Raw genomic sequence first — 19,902 nt, 5'->3', positions numbered from 1 at the left:
CGGCACGGGGAGCGGCACCGGGAGCGGCACCGGCACTCGGCACGGAGCACACCGCACCCACCGGCGGCCAGCCCCGGAGCCGCGCGGGACCCGATCCCCCGCGCCGCCCCGCCGAGGACGGCGCTCCGCCGGCACGGAGCGAGGCAGCGCGGGGCTCGGCCGCTCCCGCCGCCCGCCGAGCCCCGCCGGGTGCCCGCCCGTCCCGCCCGGCTCCCTGACGCCCGCCGTTGTGATGCGTATTCCCGTAGACCCCAGCACCAGCAGGCGCTTCACTCCCCCGTCCACGGCGTTCCCCTGCGGTAAGATGGGCGAGAACAGCGGGGCGCTGGCGGCTCCGGCCCCGGGCGCCCGCGCTCGGCCCGAGGTTCGCTCCGTCGTGGATGTCCTGGCCGACCACGCCGGCGAGCTGGTGCGCACCGACAGCCCCAACTTCTTGTGCTCCGTGCTGCCGTCGCACTGGAGGTGCAACAAGACGCTGCCCGTCGCCTTCAAGGTAAGCGCCGAGCCCCGACGGGACCGAGCGGAGGAGCCGCTCGTCCTCTCCCCTCCGCCCCTTTCGCTCCGAATCGCTGCTGACATCGCCGCCGAGAGAGCCCGCGTTATTATTTTTAATCAAATAGCCCGGTTTTATTATTTTTAATCAAGTCTCCGCATTGCCCCGCGGTCACGGCATCTTAGATATTCCGTACGGTTAGGAGCTCTCAGGCGACTTTGAAGTTTAATGAGATGGAGGTTAATTACCTTCCTGGGAGAGGGAGAGCGAGGCAGGGCAGGGAGATCTAATCTGCAAAAAGCCGAGCGAAGAGCTCGGTGAAGAGCGGTGAAGGCCGGTACCGGGCAGGGCTCCCCGGGCACCGCCGGGCTGAGCATCCCCGCTACCCCCGCCGGGACCGGCACCGGCCCAAACCGAGCCGGGAGGGGAACCGGGCAGGGCTCCCCGGGCTGAGCATCCCCGCTACCCCCACCGGGACCGGCACCGGCCCAAACCGAGCCGGGAGGGGCGAGGGGAACCGGGCAGGGCTCCCCGGGCTGAGCATCCCCGCTACCCCCGCGGGGACCGGCACCGGCCCAAACCGAGCCGGGAGGGGCGAGGGGAACCGGGCAGGGCTCCCCGGGCACCCCCGGGCTGAGCATCCCCGCTACCCCCGCCGGGACCGGCACCGGCCCAAACCGAGCCGGGAGGGGCGAGGGGAACCGGGCAGGGCGGCAGCGGAGTCCCGGCAGCACGGAGGGGTCAGGGGGGTTCTAAACCGGCTTCCCCCGGCCCCCGGTGCTGCTCCCCGGGAGGGGTGGGGACCCTTCCCCGCTCCCGGAGCTTCCCCGGGCCGGACGCGGAGCTCCGGGGCCTCGCTCGCAGCCGCCCCGCGCTTTATTTTTATCCCGAATCCAACAAAATAAACTCCCAGACTCCTCCGACGGGGCCGAGAGTGGCCTGACGTCCCCTTCACCCCCTCCCCGCGGACCCCCCGCCTGCTTTTAACCCTTTCTGAGCTCATTTTCCCTTTTCCCCTCGGATTTTCTCAGCCTTCCTCGGGGGGGCTCGCCTCGCTTTTGGTTTTACTTCGGGGTTTTTTGTGCGGGTTTAGGGAGGGACCCGGAGCTCAGCTTGGCTCGGATGAAAGTTCATTTTAGGCTGAAATGCTCTGGCCCTGCCCTAGGTCGTGGCTCTCGGAGATGTCCCCGATGGGACCGTGGTCACGGTGATGGCGGGGAACGACGAGAATTACTCGGCGGAGCTGCGCAACGCCTCTGCCGTGATGAAAAACCAAGTAGCGAGATTTAACGACCTCAGATTTGTTGGGAGAAGCGGCAGGGGTAGGTACCGGCCAGGAAATGGTTGGCCTTTTTATTTATTTTTTTTTTATCTTTTTTTTATTTTTTTTTTTTAGAGGAAAAAAAAAAAAAGAAAAATGAAAGAAAACTATTTTTTTTTTCTTTTTTTTTTTGTTATTTTATTGTTCTCTTTTCCATTTTTTAATCTTGTTTTTAAATTTCATTTTGTCGGTTTGCCTTTCTAGTTATTATTAATTTTATTTTATGCTATGCTATATTTTATTTTAACCGTGGTTTCTTTGCCGGGAGAAGCCCCCGAACCCCAGAGGGGTCCCCGAGGGATGCGGGAATGATGCGGGAGGGATGCAGGAACAGCCTCGCTCCTCCCAGAGCTTCTTCTCTACCGAGATACAGATGAAAAAAAAAAATAAAAAAATAAATTAAAATACAGACTTAAATATATCTAAATATCTATAAATCCATCTAAATATAAATAAGGCGGCCCCAGCCTGAATCTTCCCCAATTTCTCCCATCGCAGGAGGCAGCGGTGAGCGCTCGGTGAGCAAACCCCACCTGGCAGCTCCACTTTAAATAGCGAAAATCGAGAGTTTAAAGTGAAATAATAACTCAGAGCTGGGCCTGGAGGGCTGGGAGGGGGAGGGAGCCTCGGGCTCTGCTCCAAAGGAGGGATTTTACTCCTTTTCCCCGCTCTCGTGAGCAGGGAAAAGCAGGACAGCGATTTCTCGAGTTTTTCCAAACCAATCCATCCGAGCAGAGGGAAATAAATCCCCTGGAAATGTTAAACGCGGATTCCTGCCTGCCCCTCCCCGTACCTGAATTTCCGAGGCTATAAATAGAATTTCAGCGTTTCCTCACCAATGAACGCTGCAGATCGGAGCTCTCAATTCTCTTTTTGAGTGAAAACTCTATATTTTAATGGCCATATGGCAGCGTTTTCTCCAAGGCTCCAAATGTATACACACACTGTCAGATATATTTTGACTTCTCCGCATTAATTAAAAGCAGTGATGTTAGGAATTATTTGCATGTAATAACTGTTTACTTGTTCCTCTTTATGAAACTTGAATAGTTTACATTCTTTCATACATTTCCTTTTTCCTGTTGGCTCCTTCTCCGTGTTGCAGTTTCTTTAAAACTCTCCACTTAACTGGTTGCAGGTTGATGGATGGAAAATGTTTTTCTTTTATGAATTAAGCTTTCATTTCTGTAATCAATTATTCTCTTTTCTTTCTGGTTGGGCTTTTTTTTTTTCTTTTTTTCTTTATTTTTTTTTTTTTTTTCTTCTTTTTCCTTCATCCTCGCACAAATTTCCAAACCGAACGCAACCCAATCTCAGCGTGACTCTTGAATTCATTATTAACTTGCTTCCTCTGCACTCTCAAGCTCGGGATTAGCAGGAGTTTGGTCTCATAAAGCTCCCGGTGAATAAATTCCTTCCTCGGGCAGAATCCTCTCATTTACAGCGGCACCTCTAACGGGCGGGATTTCATGATTTGAATTTAAATTGATTTATTTATATTTTTTATATATATATATATTTTCGTGTGGGATGAGGCTTTGTCATATTCAGAGAGGAACAAACTCAGCGAGGCTCCCCGAGGGTTTTCTCGCAGTGTGGATTTCAATCCCTTTTCCCAGCACGGGGCAATTTCTGAGTAATTTACTGTGAAAAAAATCGCTCCTATTGAGTTTTTATTCCTCTCTCTGCCTTTTTTTGGCTCCATCCCTTGACAGCCCGGTGCTGCTTTCATTTATTCTGGCAGAAATTTGGAATATTTCCCTTTGTGTGTGTACAAATGTTTGTGGAAATCCCGGGAATTCGGGATCTCCTCGGGAAAACACCACTTTAAAAATGCCACTTTTGGGTATTTTTAATAATAAAATGTCAGGGATTATTCCCCGGCGCTGTGAGCTGGGAAGAGCCGCTCCTACTTCCACCTAAAAATAAATAAATTAATTCCCATCTTCATGTGCAAGACGAAGAGAAAAAAAAACCAAACAAAAAACCCAAACCAGACTTTTTTTTATTATTATTCAGATTAAAATTCATATAAATATATGAATTCATATATGAATATGAATATATGAATTCATATATGAATATATGAATATAAAATTCAAGCGATCCAGCCCCGGTGGGGATGAGAAACCTCAGCCCGGCTTCCTGAGAAGGAGGGAAATGACTAAAAATGATGCTGGGGTAGAATCATCATTTTCGGTTCAGAGCAGGGGTTTTGAGAGAGGCAGAAGCGGCCCGGGCTGGGTTTGTGTCTGCAGGGAGGTGATTTCAATTGGAGAATAGAAAATTAAAGGTAATAATAAATAAAATAAACCAGTATTTATCAGTATAAATAGGGGCACGGAGGTGATTTCAAGTAGAGAATAAGAAATTAAAGGTAATAATAAATGAAATAAATCAGTATAAACAGGGCAGGGAGGTGATTTCAATTGGAGAATAGAAAATTAAAGGTAATAATAAATGAAATAAATGAGTATTAATCAGTATAAACAGGGCAGGGAGGTGATTTCAATTGGAGAATAGAAAATTAAAGGTAATAATAAATAAAATAAACCAGTATTTATCAGTATAAACAGGGCAGGGAGGTGACTTTACGTGGAGAATAGAAAATTAAAGATAATAATAAATAAAATAAGTCAATATTAATCAGTATAAACAGGGCAAGGAGGTGATTTCAAGTAGAGAATAGAAAATTAAAGGTAATAATAAATAAAATAAACCAGTATTTATCAGTATAAATAGGGGCACGGAGGTGATTTCAAGTAGAAAATAGAAAATTAAAGGTAATAATAAATGAAATAAATGAGTATTAATCAGTATAAACAGGGCAGGGAGGTGATTTCACGTGGAGAATAGAAAATTTAAGGTAATAATAAATGAAATAAATCAATATTAATCAGTATAAACACGGGCAGGGAGGTGATTTCAAGTAGAGAATAGGAAATTAAAGGTAATAATAAATTAAATAAATCAGTATAAATAGGGCAGGGAAGTGATTTCACGTGGAGAATAGAAAATTAAAGATAATAATAAATGAAATAAATCAATATTAATCAGTATAAACACGGCAGGGAGGTGCCGGGCTCAGCTCTGGCTTTCAGAGCCGGGTTTTGCCGCACCTTTCCCTCTCCTCCTGCGAATTCCCTGAACAATTCCTCTTCATCCTCCTCACCCCGTGCTCATTTTTCTCCTCAAACTCTCGCTGCTGGTTGTTTTTCCCCTCGGTCCCTGCAGGTTGCATCCTTGGGGGTTAAAAATTGATTTAATTTCATTTCTTTTGCCCTCCCCGTGAGGAGAATGAGCTGAAGCTCTGTGAGGTTCAGTCCTGCTTTGAAAGCAGAATTGGTGATTTCTGATTTAGAACCAGAATTCCCTCCTTTCCCTGCTCCAAGGAGGAATTTTCCCACCTGGGATCATTCCGGGATATTCTCCGGGAGAGATAATTTCATTTTTCCCGTTTATTCCTTTTTTTTTTTCCCCTCTTATCTGGATAAATCCTTTTTGGTTTTGCTGTGGGTCCGACCCTGCAGGGAGAGACGAAGGTCGGAACCTAAAAACCCCCGATTGTTTCAGGGGAAAAAGGGAAAGGAGGTGGTTTTAAACTGCTTTTATTCGTGGAATAAAGGCTGGAGGAGCAGAAATCCATCGCAGAGAGGTTTTTATCCTGCTGGATTTCAGACCTCTGAAGCACCTGATACCTTTGAAATCCCCCAGGGATTGCTGCTGGGGTTTGGTTTGTGCATCCTCCTTTATATTTTTTATATATATATATATATATAATATATATATATATTTATATATATATATATATATAAATATATATATATATAAGCTTATATATATATAAGCCGAGGTTTTCCCGAGTTTGGGGAGCCTGAGGGAGAGCTGAGCCCTTTCCTGCGGGGTTTTCTGTCCTCCCACAGCCTCCCCTGGCTGGATACGGAGCCCCAGGGTCGGGGCTGGGGTGAGGTGAAGGCTTTGGGGTCAGGCTTTGGGGTCAGGGTGGGCCCAGGGGTGCTCACACCCTCTGTGATGATAAAGGCATTTTCATGCTGTGGATGGAAACTTGTTCTGCTGGGGCAAGAGGGGCTCATCTTCCAAAATTTGCCTCCCAAGAGCTTTTCACTGCTTTTTTCGTGGTTTTGTTATTTTGGGGTTTTTTTTTTTTCCCATAAAAGGTGACAGCTCTGTGCTCCAAAAGCATCTCTGAAACCTTTCCCGAGGGTATCCCGAGGCTTTCCCCCTGTGAGAGGGGACAGTCCCCGCAGAGCTGTCTGCTGGCCGCATTCACTTCCCATTTTGTGGGAATTTCCCCACTTTTTCCCACTTTTTGTGCCTCCCCTGGGTGCGAGCACAGGGATGGGGATGGATCCTCAGCGGGGCGATCCCAGCTCCTTCCCAAGGGAGCATCCCATGGCTCCGGCTGCCAGAGCTGCTCCAGGCCCGGCTCACCCCGGGGAAATGTCGGGAAACCCTCGGGAAGCTGCTCTGGGTGGAGGGATGGACACGGGGACAGGGCAGGGACGGACACGGGGACAGGGCAGGGAAGGACACGGGGACAGGGATGGACACGGGGACAGGGCAGGGATGGACACGGGGACAGGGATGGACACGGGGACAGGGATGGACACGGGGACAGGGCAGGGATGGACACGGGGACAGGGCAGGGATGGACACGGGGACAGGGAAGGACACGGGGACAGGGCAGGGATGGACACGGGGACAGGGCAGGACACGGGGACAGGGATGGACACGGGGACAGGGAAGGACACGGGGACAGGGAAGGACACGGGGACAGGGATAGACACGGGGACAGGGATGGACACGGGGACAGGGAAGGACACGGGGACAGGGATGGACACGGGGACAGGGCAGGGATGGACACGGGGACAGGGCAGGGATGGACACGGGGACAGGGCAGGGATGGACACGGGGACAAGGCAGGGATGGACACGGGGACAGGGAAGGACACGGGGACAGGGAAGGACACGGGGACAGGGATGGACACGGGGACAGGGATGGACACGGGGACAGGGCAGGGATGGACACGGGGACAGGGCAGGGTACGGGGACAGGGCAGGGAAGGACACGGGGACAGGGATGGACACGGGGACAGGGCAGGACACGGGGACAGGACAGGGATGGACACGGGGACAGGGCAGGGATGGACACGGGGACAGGGCAGGACACGGGGACAGGGATGGACACGGGGACAGGGAAGGACACGGGGACAGGGATGGACACAGGGACAGGGCAGGACACGGGGACAGGACAGGGAAGGACACGGGGACAGGGAAGGACACGGGGACAGGGCAGGGTACGGGATTTGCGTCCTGGCACTCGCGGCTCGTTCAATGCAAAGATTTGTGCGGGGATTTGCCTCTCCCTCCCACAAGAGCTGAACCGCCTGGGATCCTCACTTGTATCGTGATGTTTTTATTTCCTCCGCAGGGAAAAGCTTCACCCTGACCATCACCGTGTTCACCAACCCCACGCAGGTGGCCACCTACCACCGAGCCATCAAAGTCACCGTGGACGGACCCCGGGAGCCCCGCAGTGAGTGAGGGCTTGGCTTTGGCTTTGGGAAACGCTGATAATTGTGGGGAGGGGGCTCAGGGTCCGAGTTTTGAGGGCTCAGAGCTCTGCCTGAGGGGTGCAGGATGCGGAGCTGGCGCCCCCTGAGCTGCTCGGGTGTTCCCGTGTGTCCCTCCTCATCCTCCTCCAGCTCCACATCCCCTCGCTGGGGGATGCTTTGCTCCCTCACCCACCCTGCAGGGATAATTCCACACCTCCAGCTTGGGATGGTGGGAAAACCCTTTGGTAAAAGCGCCAAGGAGCCGATCTGGAGTTGTGGGGGTTGAATTCGGGGCTCGCTCTCGGGGGCTGATGCTGATCAAACCAAAAGCGGCGCAGGTTCCCCCGGTGGCTGCTCCGTCACGGAGCATCTTCCCCTCGGCCTGCCAAAATCTGGGGCTGGCAGCGCCCGGGGGCTGAGCCTGGAGAAAGCAGAGAGACTCTGAGACCGCAGAAGAGTCTGTGTTGTGCTGGGGAGGCTCTCCCGGGGGCAGGACGGTGCCTCGTGGTTCAGGGAGGCTCCGGGACCTGCCCTGCCTGGGCTCCCTTTCGGCGTCGGGCTGCTCGGAGCCGCTGCCCGCTGGACTTTCCTCTGGCCACGAGGATTCTTTGCCCTGTGGGACCCGGGAGGATTTTATTTCATTTTAATTTTATTTAATTTTAATTTTTTTTTCTTATTTTTAATTTTATTTTTAATTTTATTTAATTTTAATTTTATTTAATTTTAATTTTTTTCTTATTTTTAATTTTAATTTTATTTTTTTATTTTATTTAATTTTAAATTTATTTAATTTTAATTTTTTTTCTTATTTTTAATTTTATTTTTTATTTTATTTCATTTTAATTTTATTTAATTTTAATTTTTTTCTTATTTTTAATTTTATTTTTTATTTTATTTCATTTTAATTTTATTTAATTTTAATTTTTTTCTTATTTTTAATTTTATTTTTTATTTTATTTCATTTTAATTTTATTTAATTTTTTTTCTTATTTTTAATTTTATTTTTTATTTTATTTTATTTTAATTTTATTTAATTTTAATTCTTTTTCTTATTTTTAATTTTATTTTTTATTTTATTTCATTTTAATTTTATCTAATTTTAATTTATATTAATATTAATTAATTTATTTATTATTATTTATTTAATTAATTATTTTATATTAATTTATATTTATATATTATTTATTGTGCGATGGGATTTTATCCCTGGGGGGGGTTCCAGCTCCGACTTTTCACCCCGGCTTCGCTTCCTGCTCGCTCAGCACCAGCCCCGGGATTATAAAGCCGAGTTTGTTCCCTTTGCGTGTGAAGCTGTCAGTGCCCGCATTGAGGGGAAGCATTTGATCCTTCCAAAAACACCTCAGAAAACATTTTCTGTTGATGCTGTCCCTGGGCCATCGGTGTCCCTTGATGTCAGGCCAGGTGGGGGCCGTTCCCTCGGCCGGGGGTGGGTTTCATTCATTTCATTCATCTCTGGATTTTCCCCCTTCCCTGATTTTATTTCGGAGCCTGTCCAGGATGGATTTAGAAGTTGGAATGCAGGAAATCCAACGCTGCTGTTGTGGGTTGTTGTTGTTTTTTAAAGCCCAGAAACATCAGGCGGCTCCTGCTGTGGGGCACCTTTGGGTCGTGGTGGGTGCTGGGGCTGGGCAGGGAATTTCACAACTCCAGGAGTGTCAGGAATAGAAACCAGCCCTCCTGACTGCTGCCTCAGCCCCTTATCAGCTTCATCAGATCGCCTTTCTAATAATAATAATCATCATCACCATCATCAGGAATACATAAATAATAATAATAATACAAGGTGAGATAGTTGCTACTCTTGGAGCTCGGTTTGGCCTCCCCGACAGCCAAACCCTGGTGAATCACACCAGTTCCTCCTGAAATTCAACATTTCACCCCCGAGCTCCTCATCCTCCATTTCAATTTTCTGATACTCTGCAGTGGGGTTCCCTCCCTGGGACACAGCCCAGCGTTTTCATGGGGTTTTTCCTTTTTTTTTTTTTAAATTTTTGTGATGATTTCTGGACCTCGAATTGTGCTGGAAGTGTTGGTTCCTTCAGGAAATCTCTGTGGTTTTTATTTGGTGCTTGTGTCTCGCCTTGTGTGGCCCCCAAAGGTTGATCTCTCCTCCATCCCTGCACTCCCCAACCCAGAAATTGCCGATAGAAAAAGTTTAGACCCAAATTGTGGCTATTCTGGATTATTTTTTTCAGGTAATCATAGATTTTTTTGGGCCAAATTTTGGCTCCCAGCTTCAACTCACAGTTGACAAATTTCCAGTGGAATAAAAACATTTACCAAAAATAAAAAAAAAAAAATAAATTTATTTTTATTTTTATTTTGGCCACACTTTCAACTGAGGACCACAATTCCAAAAAAAAAAACAAAAAAACAAAAAAAAACCAATGAAACATCACCTTTCTCCCCTTCCTGCTCTGCAGAAGGATGGGGAAACAACTGGAAAATGATATCCTGGAAAGTCGAGGTGTTTTTCCTGCTTCTCCTGCTGCTGGGTGGCCCCGGGGCAGCCGGGCTGGCACCGGGGGCTGGCACAGCCCTGGTGGTGCCAAACACCGAACCTGGAGCTCCTTTGGCTGTGGGAGCTGAGAGCTGCCAGCGGGAATTGCGATTTTTATCAGTTTATATCCATTTTATGCACTTTTTAACGTGTGTGCGTTGATGTGTGGGTGGATGGATGAGCGGGTATAAAAAAATACATGGAATATTTTCCATATATTCCAAAATATGGAATTTTTTCCCCCTTTTTTGGCTTCAGAAGATGGGCCACGGTGTGCAGTGTGAGGATCAGCACTGGGCAGGGCTGGAGGCTGATGTGGGACTGCCGGAGAGGACAAAACCCATCCTTAATGTGGAAAGAATTGTCCATTTGTCTTGGTACCCTGGGAAAGCCCTGGGCAGCGTCTTCTCATCCCTCCAGCCGACATCCTTGTGGGGTTTGGGGGCCAGAACTGCGGCTCCACCTCTGAGCATCCCATTCATCTTCCAGCCCCGACCCATGGCTTCATCTCAGCCCTTGAGCGAGGCTTTTAACTCGGGCTGTGGCCAGATAAAGCTTCTGAGGATTCTGATGGGCAGAGGGAGCCGGGGAAGGAGGAAGCTCCTGGGGGCTGGAGCATCTCCTGGAGCATCTCAAGCTCCTCCCGGTGCCCAGCTCGCTGCGAGCTCTTTTTCCTTCTGCTCCAGCTTTTTCTGGGTTAGATCTGGAGGGGAGTGGGATAAAAAGGGACATTCTTGTCAAGTTGGCACCTTAGCTCTAAACAAATAGCGCAGCGGGTGCCAAGTGTTGACATACTTTGTACAAACAGGAAGTAATAAAATATTTGAACTTCCTGTGGAATTTCCTCCTTTCCCCCCCCTTTCTGCAGCCCTGTGTTCAGCAGGAGAACAGCTCTGGATGCTGCAGAGCCCTCTCGCATCCACAGCTGCTCCAAAAGCATCCCCGGCACACAGCGTGGGGAGCTGAAGGGCTGGGAGCTGCACAGGGGTGTTCAGTCTGTCCCTGGGGAAAGGGAGCAGCCCAGGGCCTTCCCCTCACACCCATCTGCTGCCTCCTTCCCCCTTTTCCTTCCCCTTTTCCATCCCCCTTTCCCCTTTTCCATCCCCTTTTCCATCCCCTTTTCCTTCCCCCTTTCCCCTTTTCCATCCCCTTTTCCTTCCCACTTTCCCCTTTTCCATCCCCTTTTCCTTCTCCTTTTCCATCCCCTTTTCCATCCCCCTTCCCCCTTTTCCATCCCCCTTTTCCATCCCCTTTTCCATCCCCCTTCCCCCTTTTCCATCCCCTTTTCCATCCCCTTTTCCTTCCCACTTTCCCCTTTTCCATCCCCTTTTCCTTCCCCTTTTCCCCTTTTCCTTCTCCTTTTCGTTCCCCTTTTCCATCCCCCTTCCCCCTTTTCCTTCCCCTTTTCCCTTTTCCTTCCCTTTTCCATCCCCCTTCCCCCTTTTCCTTCCCTTTTTTCCTTCCCCTTTTCCTTCCCCTTTTCCTTCCCCCTTTTCCATCCCCTTTTCCTTCCCTCTTTTCTTCCCCTTTTCCATCCCCCTTCTGCTTTTCCTCACTTCCCCCTTTTCCATCCCCTTTTCCTTCCCCCTTTCCATCCCCCTTTTTCTTCCCCTTTTCCTTCCCCTTTCCTTCCCCTTTTCCCTTTTCCTTCCCTTTTCCCCTTTCCTCCCACTTTTTCCTTCCTTTCCCTCCCAAGTCTCTCACTTTCTCTGCTCTCACTTTTCCTTTCTCCCTCTCACACCTCCAGCACCTTTCTTCCCAGACCTCTTGTGCAAAGCCTTTTTCTCCCTTTTTAAATTTCCTTTTCTCCCCTCTTGCACATTTTTTTCCCCTTGCCATTCAGCCTTTAACCTCTCTCCCCACTTTCTAAATCCCTTTTGGATTTAACCCCTTCTTTCTGCTCACCCCTCATTGCTGCTGTCCTTGCTGAGGAGGAAAGAGAGACCAGGAGGATTTGTCCCCACCCTGTGTGCTCCTGTTCCCTGGTTGTTGGTGCCTCCTGCCCTGTTCATTTTTGGGTTCCACATCACAGATTTGGTATTTTCTGCCTCGTCCCTGCTTGTTGTGACCCCAGGAAAGGCCAGAAATGCGTCCCCAGCGTGGCTGGATCGGGGAGGAGAGGAACATTTCACATCCCCTGTCCCACCTTGTCCCTGCAGTTTTTTTCTGGCAAGTTCCCTCCGTGGTGGCTTTTGTCTCCCCAGAGAAGGCTGCTGGTCCCCTGGGGGCTGTAGCTGTCCCCAGGCTGTCCCTGTCACGTAGCCAGCGCCTGGGGAGGCTTCTCACCTCCCCAGTGCGAGGCGTTTCCAGGAACCGCTGCTGCTCTTCGGCTTTCAGAGCTCTGAGAGCCGCAGCTGAGCCTGGGGTTCCCTCCCACCAGAGCTCACAGCCCTGCCCTGAGCTCTGAGCTGGGAAATGAGGGGTTGGGATGTGCAGAATGGAGTTGGGGATGTGCAGAAAGGAGTTAGGATGTGCAGCAAAAAGAGTTTGGGTTGGGTAGAAATGAGGAGTTTGGGATGCCCAGAAAGGGGTTTGGGATGTGCAGAAATGAGGAGTTTGGGATGTGCAGAAATGAGAATTTGGGATGTGCAGAAAGGAGTTGGGGATGTGCAGAAATGAGGAGTTTGGGATGTGCAGAAAGGAGAATTTGGGATGTGCAGAAAGGAGGAGTTTGGGATGTGCAGAAAGGAGGATTTGGGATGTGCAAAAGGGAGTTTGGGATATTCAGAAAGGAGAATTTGGGATGTGCAGAAATGAGGAGTTTGGGATGTGCAGAAATGAGGATTTGGGATATTCAGAAAGGAGGATTTGGGATGTGCAGAGAAGAGTTTGGGATGTGCAGAAAGGAGAATTTGGAATGTGCAGAAATGAGAATTTGGAATGTGCAGAAATGAGGATTTGGGATGTGCAGAAATGAGGATTTGGGATGTGCAGAAATGAGGATTTGGGATGTGCAGAAAGGAGGAGTTGAGATGTGTAGAAATGAGGAGTTAGGATGTGCAGAAAAAAGTTTGGGATGTGCAAAAGGGAGTTTGGGATGTGCAGAAAAAAAGAGTTTAGGATGTGTAGAAATGAGAATTTGGGATGTGCAGAAAGGAGTTGGGGATGTGCAGAAGAAAGAGTTTGGGATGTCCAGAGAGGAGTTTGGGATGTGCAGAAAGGAGAATTTAGGATGTGCAAAAGGGAGTTTGGGATGTGCAGAAATGAGGATTTGGGATGTGCAGAAATGAGAATTTGGGATATTCAGAAATGAGGATTTGGAATATTCAGAAAGGAGAATTTGGGATGTCCAGAAAGGAGAATTTGGGATGTGCAGAAATGAGGATTTGGGATGTGCAGAAATGAGAATTTGGAATGTGCAGAGAAGAGTTTGGGATGTGCAGAAATGAGGATTTGGGGATGTGCAGAAATGAGAATTTGGGATGTGCAGAAATGAGGATTTGGAATGTGCAGAAATGAGAGTTTGGGATGTGCAGAGAAGAGTTTGGGATGTGCAGAAATGAGGATTTGGGATGTGCAGAGAAGGGTTTGGGATGTGCAGAAAGGAGAATTTGGGATGTACAGAAAGGAGGATTTGGAATGTGCAGAAATGAGGATTTGGGATGTGCAGAAATGAGAGTTTAGGATGTGCAGAAAGGAGGATTTGGGATGTGCAAAAGGGAGTTTGGGATATTCAGAAAGGAGAATTTGGGATGTGCAGGGGTGACACCCTCTCGTCCCTCCTGTGCAGGTGTTTGTGGCATCGCTGTCCCCACGGTGCTGGCTGCCCTCACCTCATGCATTGCGAACTCTTGGCTTGAATATGAGATTAAAAAGCCAAAAAACCATGAGAAGGATGGACTGGGAAGGGAAATCTTGTGTGTAGATCCAGCCTGGGCTGGGCTCTGTAAATCTGGGCTGCAGCAGGAGGGTCCCCATGGCCAGGGGTGCCCCAGGTTGGCTGCTGGGACGTCCCTTCCCAGTTTGTGCTGCCCAGTTTGGAGCCTGGGAGCAGGAAGGGCTCTCCCAGCACTCTCAGCTGGCTGGGGCTCCTCTGTCCATCTCAAAGGGATAAAATCAGAGCCCTGACCTAGCCCCACCTCACCCCAGCCCCACCCTGCTAAAGCCTCTCCCACATTTTATGGGAAATCCATAAAATCCATTGATTGAATCCATTCCCCTTGGGTTCAGAGGATGCTGTGAGCTCTTTCACAGAATCACAGGGCTGAAAAAAAACCCCCACCTTTTTCCAACCTTCCACCAGAAGCAATTTTTTCACCTTTAATTCCTAGTAGAAACTCGAGAGAAAAAGGAAGCACAGAACAGTGCTAGGAAAATGAGTGACTCTATCTCTTGTGGCTGAGATTTATTCCCAGAAGCAGCAAAACTGAAACTCTGTTTTACACAGGGAGGGGAGAAGAGGTGCAAGAAGAGGTTAGCAGCATCCTCTTTTCCTGCCCTCGAGGTTGAAATGCCACCACAAGTGCCAAATGTCCTGTTTATTACTCAGATTTGCTTGTTTCCACGCTGAGTTTTGGATTATTTAAAAGCACTGATGGTTTCTCTTCTGCTTGTAACAAAGAGAATCTCTTTGGGCTTCCCTGTTTTGTATTTTTGGGGAAAAAAGAGGAAAATATGAGACAGAAACATTGCTGTTACCTTTGAGAAAAGTGAATTATCTCTGAGGGAACCCCTCAGCTGAGCTGCTCCCCAGCCTGGGGGGATTTTGGCCGCCCTGCCTTGGGGTGATTTGTGGCCTGGACCTGTTTTCCAAGGGGATTTGTGTAAATCCACTCTGTTTTCTGCTCAGAGGAGATAAAACCAGGTTTTCCCTTTGTTTTGTTATGGTTTGAAGCAGCTCTGGGAGGAGCTGGGAGAGCTCTGCAGGGTTTGGGAGAGCTGTGGGAATGCTGGGATGAAGCTCCAGGAACCTGCAGATGGGGAAATAAAATTCTCCCGATCCAGGGACACGGAAAATTTGGATTTACTGAGTGTGGGTGAGTGAGGACAGCCTGAAATAGCTGAGGATGGGGAAGGGAAGTTATGGGATGGGAGCCAAAAAGGAGCAGGGGCAAAACAATCCCTTGTTCCTGGATTCCTACAGGCAATTTTTGGACCTCGAGGCAGAGATCCTGTGCTTTTCTGCACATTTATCCTCAGAGATTTGGGAATTGCTTGGAGAATAAATTATTGGAGAGTCTTGTGGCTCTCAGAAGCTCGAGTGGAGACCCAGGACAGGGCTGGGTTGTGCCAGTATTGTCCAATTCCAGATCTTTATCTTGGCCAAAAAGGCTCCCTCGTGGGGCTGTGTAAAACTTGAGCTGGAGATGTTTTCTGTAATTAAAAGCAGGCTCGGTGCTGAAGTGCTCCCGTGGGGTGATAGTTTTGGGGATTATTGAGCTCTTTTGTTTTATTCCCCTGCTTGTCCTTAGCTAGAAATAAATACACAGACAGTTCCCAGATTGTCTGGGAATAAGGAAAAAAAAAAAAAAAAAAAGGGAAATGGGAAAAAGAAGGGAAAAAAATAAGAGGAAAAAAAATAAAATGGAACAAGATCAATCGAAGATAATTTCAATAAATAAATGAAATTATTTGAAAATTCAGAAATTCATCTGGAAGGGCTGAGGGTGTTTGAGGAAACTCTGTGTGCCCATCCTGGAGCTTTGGGATCGCTCCTGCTGCTGAGGGACCTCCTGGGTGAGGGGTTTCCCTTGGGATGCCCTCGGAGACATCCCGCCCGTGCTCCAGCCTCTGCTTTTGTGGGGTGGAACCTGCTCAGCTCGTGGGTTTCTGCTACTCCCTGTGCTGATCCTGCCCTGCCTGGGGGAGTGGAAGGGCTTTGCTTCGTTCAGGAGCCTTTGGGGGAGGCTTGGGGCTCCTCAAATCCTGCAGGAGCCTTTGGAGGAACCTTGGGGCTCCTCAAATCCTGCAGGAGCCTTTGGGGGAGGCTTGGGGCTCCTCAAATCCTGCAGGAGCCTTTGGGGGAGGCTCAGGACTCCTGAAATCCTGCAGGAGCCTTTGGGGGAACCTTGGGGCTCCTCAAATCCTGCAGGAGCCGTTCTGGGAACCTTGGGGCTCCTCAAATCCTGCAGGAGCCTTTGGGGGAACCTTGGGGCTCCTCAAATCCTGCAGGAGCCTTTGGGGGAGGCTTGGGGCTCCTCAAATCCTGCAGGAGCCTTTGGGGGAGGCTCAGGACTCCTGAAATCCTGCAGGAGCCTTTGGGGGAACCTTGGGGCTCCTCAAATCCTGCAGGAGACTTTGGGGGAGGCTCAGGACTCCTGAAATCCTGCAGGAGACTTTGGGGGAACCTTGGGGCTCCTCAAATCCTGCAGGAGCTGTTCTGGGAACCTTGGGGCTCCTCAAATCCTGCAGGAGCCTTTGGGGGAACCTTGGGGCTCCTCAAATCCTGCAGGAGCCTTTGGGGGAACCTTTGGGCTCCTCAAATCCTGCAGGAGACTTTGGGGAAGGCTCAGGGATCCTCAAATCCTGCAGGAGACTTTGGGGGAACCTTTGGGCTCCTCAAATCCTGCAGGAGACTTTGGGGGAGGCTCAGGGATCCTCAAATCCTGCAGGAGACTTTGGGGGAGGCTCAGGGATCCTCAAATCCTGCAGGAGCCTTTGGGGGAGGCTTGGGGCTCCTCAAATCCTGCAGGAGCCGTTCTGGGAACCTTGGGGCTCCTCAAATCCTGCAGGAGCCTTTGGGGGAACCTTGGGGCTCCTCAGTTCCTGCAGGAGACTTTGGGGGAACCTTGGGGCTCCTCAGTTCCTGCAGGAGACTTTGGGGGAACCTTGGGGCTCCTCAGTTTCTGCAGGAGCCTCTGCAGATGGGCCCTTGCTCACAGGAGGTTTCTCTGCCTGTATTCCCATCTCTGACACGTTTTGATCCCAAAAGGTGCTCATTTCTCTTTTTCCCAAGGGGAAATTTTCCCCCTTTTCCTGCCGAGGCACGGCTGCACACGCGGGGAAGGCGACGGTGTGAAACCTCCTCCTCCTCCTCCTCCTGGTCCCACCCCAGCTCAGCTCCTGGGGATGGATAAAAACCCCTCAGGGATAAAACCCAGCCAGGTTTGGGGTCTGTGGTGGGGCTGTGCAAGACCCCCCCCAGGCTCAGGGGGTTCTCAGGGGTGTGAACTCCCTGGGGAGAGCAGGGCAGGGCTGAAAGTGCTCCAAGAGCTGGGTCTGCACCCCCTTGGTGCTGCAGCTCCGGGCTCTAATCCGGCCTCAAAAGGAATAACAGGGCAGCTGAAATCATCTGGGCTCCAGTAAATGCACTCCTCGAATTGTTTCATGTGGCACATGCAGTAAATTCCACCTCTCTTCTGCTGCGCAACGACTTCAAAATCATCTGGCTTGAAAACCGCCAATATTTTCTGAGCGCGGCGATATTGGAAGTCAGAGCAGGGAAATTATTTTTGCCTGAGTCCTACAAAGGAATCTTTGTTGGGATTGGTTGCAACACCTCCCGCTTTTGAAAGCTTTGGGAAAACCCCAGGGCAGGGTTTTTTTGCTGGGGTGGAAGAGGCAAACCTGGGGTGGCTTTGGAAATAACTCGGAATAGAGAAACGGGCATCGATCCTGTATTTGGGAGAGATTAAAAATCTCAAAATCTGATCAAAAATGGTTTTTTGGTGGTCACTTAGGGATGTTTGGGGGATTAAGTTGTACTGAGGGTTTTTTCCAGGAGGATGTCGGTAGTGCTCGCTGTGGGGTTGCGTCAGGGGCCGTTCAAAGACGCAGCAAAAGAAATTCAAACGCGGCTGAAACACAAAACAAAAGGAATTCCCGCTGGATCCAGCGGCAGCATCCAAAAGGAGGAGGATGTGTAAGTGCAGGAGGATGAGTGGGCTGGGATGGGATGCAGGTGGCACCAAAAAGGGATTTTTTTGAGCACCGTGGCAGCGAGGCTGTGGGTGAACTTCGCTCCTTCCCAAAGGAACAGTGTTTTGCCCCGTGCCTCAGTTTACCTGCTGGTAATCGGGAATTAATTTACCTGGGGATGGGGAATTAATTAATTCAGGGGTGCAGGAGGCTGGCAGTGAGGATTTGCAGGGATTTTAAGGCGGCCCCAGCTCCCCTGGGCAGGATTCAGGAGCTCGGGAGGACGGAGCCAAGGGTCACGGATCGGAAAGGAGAGAGGGGAAACAAAAAAAACCCCAAAAAGGCAGCGCTAAAAGGCAAGTTTCGTTTCAGGGAAGACAACAGCTACAGGAGCAAAACTATCAACCAAAACCACAAGATCACATCAGATGTCAGGCAGGACACATCTTGTTTCTCCCTCCCAAATGAGCTTATCAGCACAACCAATCACTTTAATGATGTGGCGGAGGGAGGAAGAGGATTTGACTCAGAGTGAAATGAAATTGAGTTCCTGAGACCCTTCTCTTCCTCTGCCGGAGCGCAGTCACCTGTCCTGCAGCCGGGCTGAGATAAATCACCTCCTGCAGCGGAAGGGGCTCAGACATGAGCTTGCATTATTTTCTCGTACTCTTTGCAGTGCTGCAGTGGGAGAGGGGCAGGGAGGGGAGGAAGAGGAAGAGCACAGCGAGCAGGGAGAGCCCCTGGTGCCCTCCAGGGATGGGGGCAGTGGGGTGGGAAGCTCTGAGCTGGGAGGTTCCCGTTCCAAATCAGATGTGGGAGCGGGGAAACCCTTTCCACATGGGCAGCTCTGCTCCCTTGGCTTTGGGGAGCAGGGCTGGAGTGAGGGTGAGGGTGAGGATGAGGATGGGGATGAGGAAAAGGGTGAGGATGGGGATGAGATGAGGAGGAGGATGAGGATGAGGATGGGGATGAGATGAGGATGAGGATGAGGATGGGGATGGGGATGGGGATGAGGAAAAGGGTGAGGATGGGGATGAGATGAGGATGAGGATGAGGATGGGGATGAGATGAGGATGAGGATGAGGATGAGGATGAGGATGAGGATGAGGATGAGGATGAGGATGAGGATGAGGATGGGGATGAGGAAAAGGGTGAGGATGAGGATGGGGATGAGGAAAAGGGTGAGGATGAGGATGGGAATGAGGATGAGGGTGAGGATGAAGATAAGGATAAGGATGAAGCTGAGGATGAGGATGAAGATGAGGATGAAGCTGAGGATGAGGATGAGGATAAGGATAAGGATGAAGCTGAGGATGAGGATGAAGATGAGGATGAAGCTGAGGATGAGGATGAGGATGAGGATGAGGATGAGGATGAGGATGAGGATGAGGATAAGGATAAGGATGAGGGTGAGGATGAAGATGAGGATAAGGATGAAGATGAGGATGAGGATGAGGATAGGATGAGGGTGAGGGTGAAGATGAGGATGAGGAAAAGGGTGAGGATAAGGATCAGGATAAGGGTGAGGATAAGGGTAAGGATGAGGATGAGGATGAAGATGAGGATGAAGATGAGGATGAGGATGAGGGTGCTGTGCAGGTGCCATCGCTCTGCTGCACAGCTCATCAGGAGCTGTAACTATCCAGCAGGATAACACCAGCCAGGCTCTGGAAATGGAGCTCAGTCCTGGTGTTCAGGGGATCAGAATTCGCATTCCAGGGCTCAGCTCCAGCTCTGTGAAAGGCAAAAGCAGCACTCAGCATCCCCAAACCTTGGGAAAGGTTCTGTTCCCAATGGCACAGGCTGGGCTGGCAAATTGCTGCTCCCTGCCCGCAGCACCAGGGACATCTCAGCTCCATCAGCTGAACCACGGCACATTCCTCACACAGGGCTGAGGTGCTCCCCATCCCGGGCACAGCGTCCTTAACCAGTGTCACCCCAAGGAATCTGATGTGCTTGCCCTAATGGAACAGGTTGTGGACTGGGAGAAACCAGCTCTGCTGGTAGGTCCCAGCCCAGCTTGTGAGATATCAGCAGGAGCTCGCTGGGACTGGCATCCCTCCATGGATCTATCGAATCTGAAAATCTGATCTCAGCCGGGGCTGAGGCAATACCAGCTGGATGTCCTTGAGATCTGTCTGCTTCCTCCCTGCAGCCAGCTCACAAATGTGGACTCTGGGAGTTTGCCCCATTCC

General features: G+C 50.0%; 1 protein-coding gene across 1 annotated transcript in view; it reads left to right on the top strand.

Annotated features, from left to right (window-relative positions):
* The first annotated feature begins 232 nt into the window (after positions 1–232).
* The window catches only part of RUNX3 (RUNX family transcription factor 3), a 39,588-nt gene continuing 19,918 nt past the window's right edge, over positions 233–19,902 (top strand). The window contains exons 1-3 of the mRNA XM_086863444.1: positions 233–493; positions 1,659–1,815; positions 7,266–7,370. Of these exons, the coding sequence (XP_086719570.1) occupies positions 233–493; positions 1,659–1,815; positions 7,266–7,370 (523 nt within the window). The remainder of the gene's footprint in view (positions 494–1,658; positions 1,816–7,265; positions 7,371–19,902) is intronic.

Source organism: Cyanistes caeruleus, chromosome 26 (assembly GCF_971803275.1).
Source record: "Cyanistes caeruleus chromosome 26, bCyaCae1.hap1.1, whole genome shotgun sequence".
Taxonomy (NCBI): domain Eukaryota; kingdom Metazoa; phylum Chordata; class Aves; order Passeriformes; family Paridae; genus Cyanistes; species Cyanistes caeruleus.
This window is presented reverse-complemented; position numbering and strand designations above follow the sequence as displayed.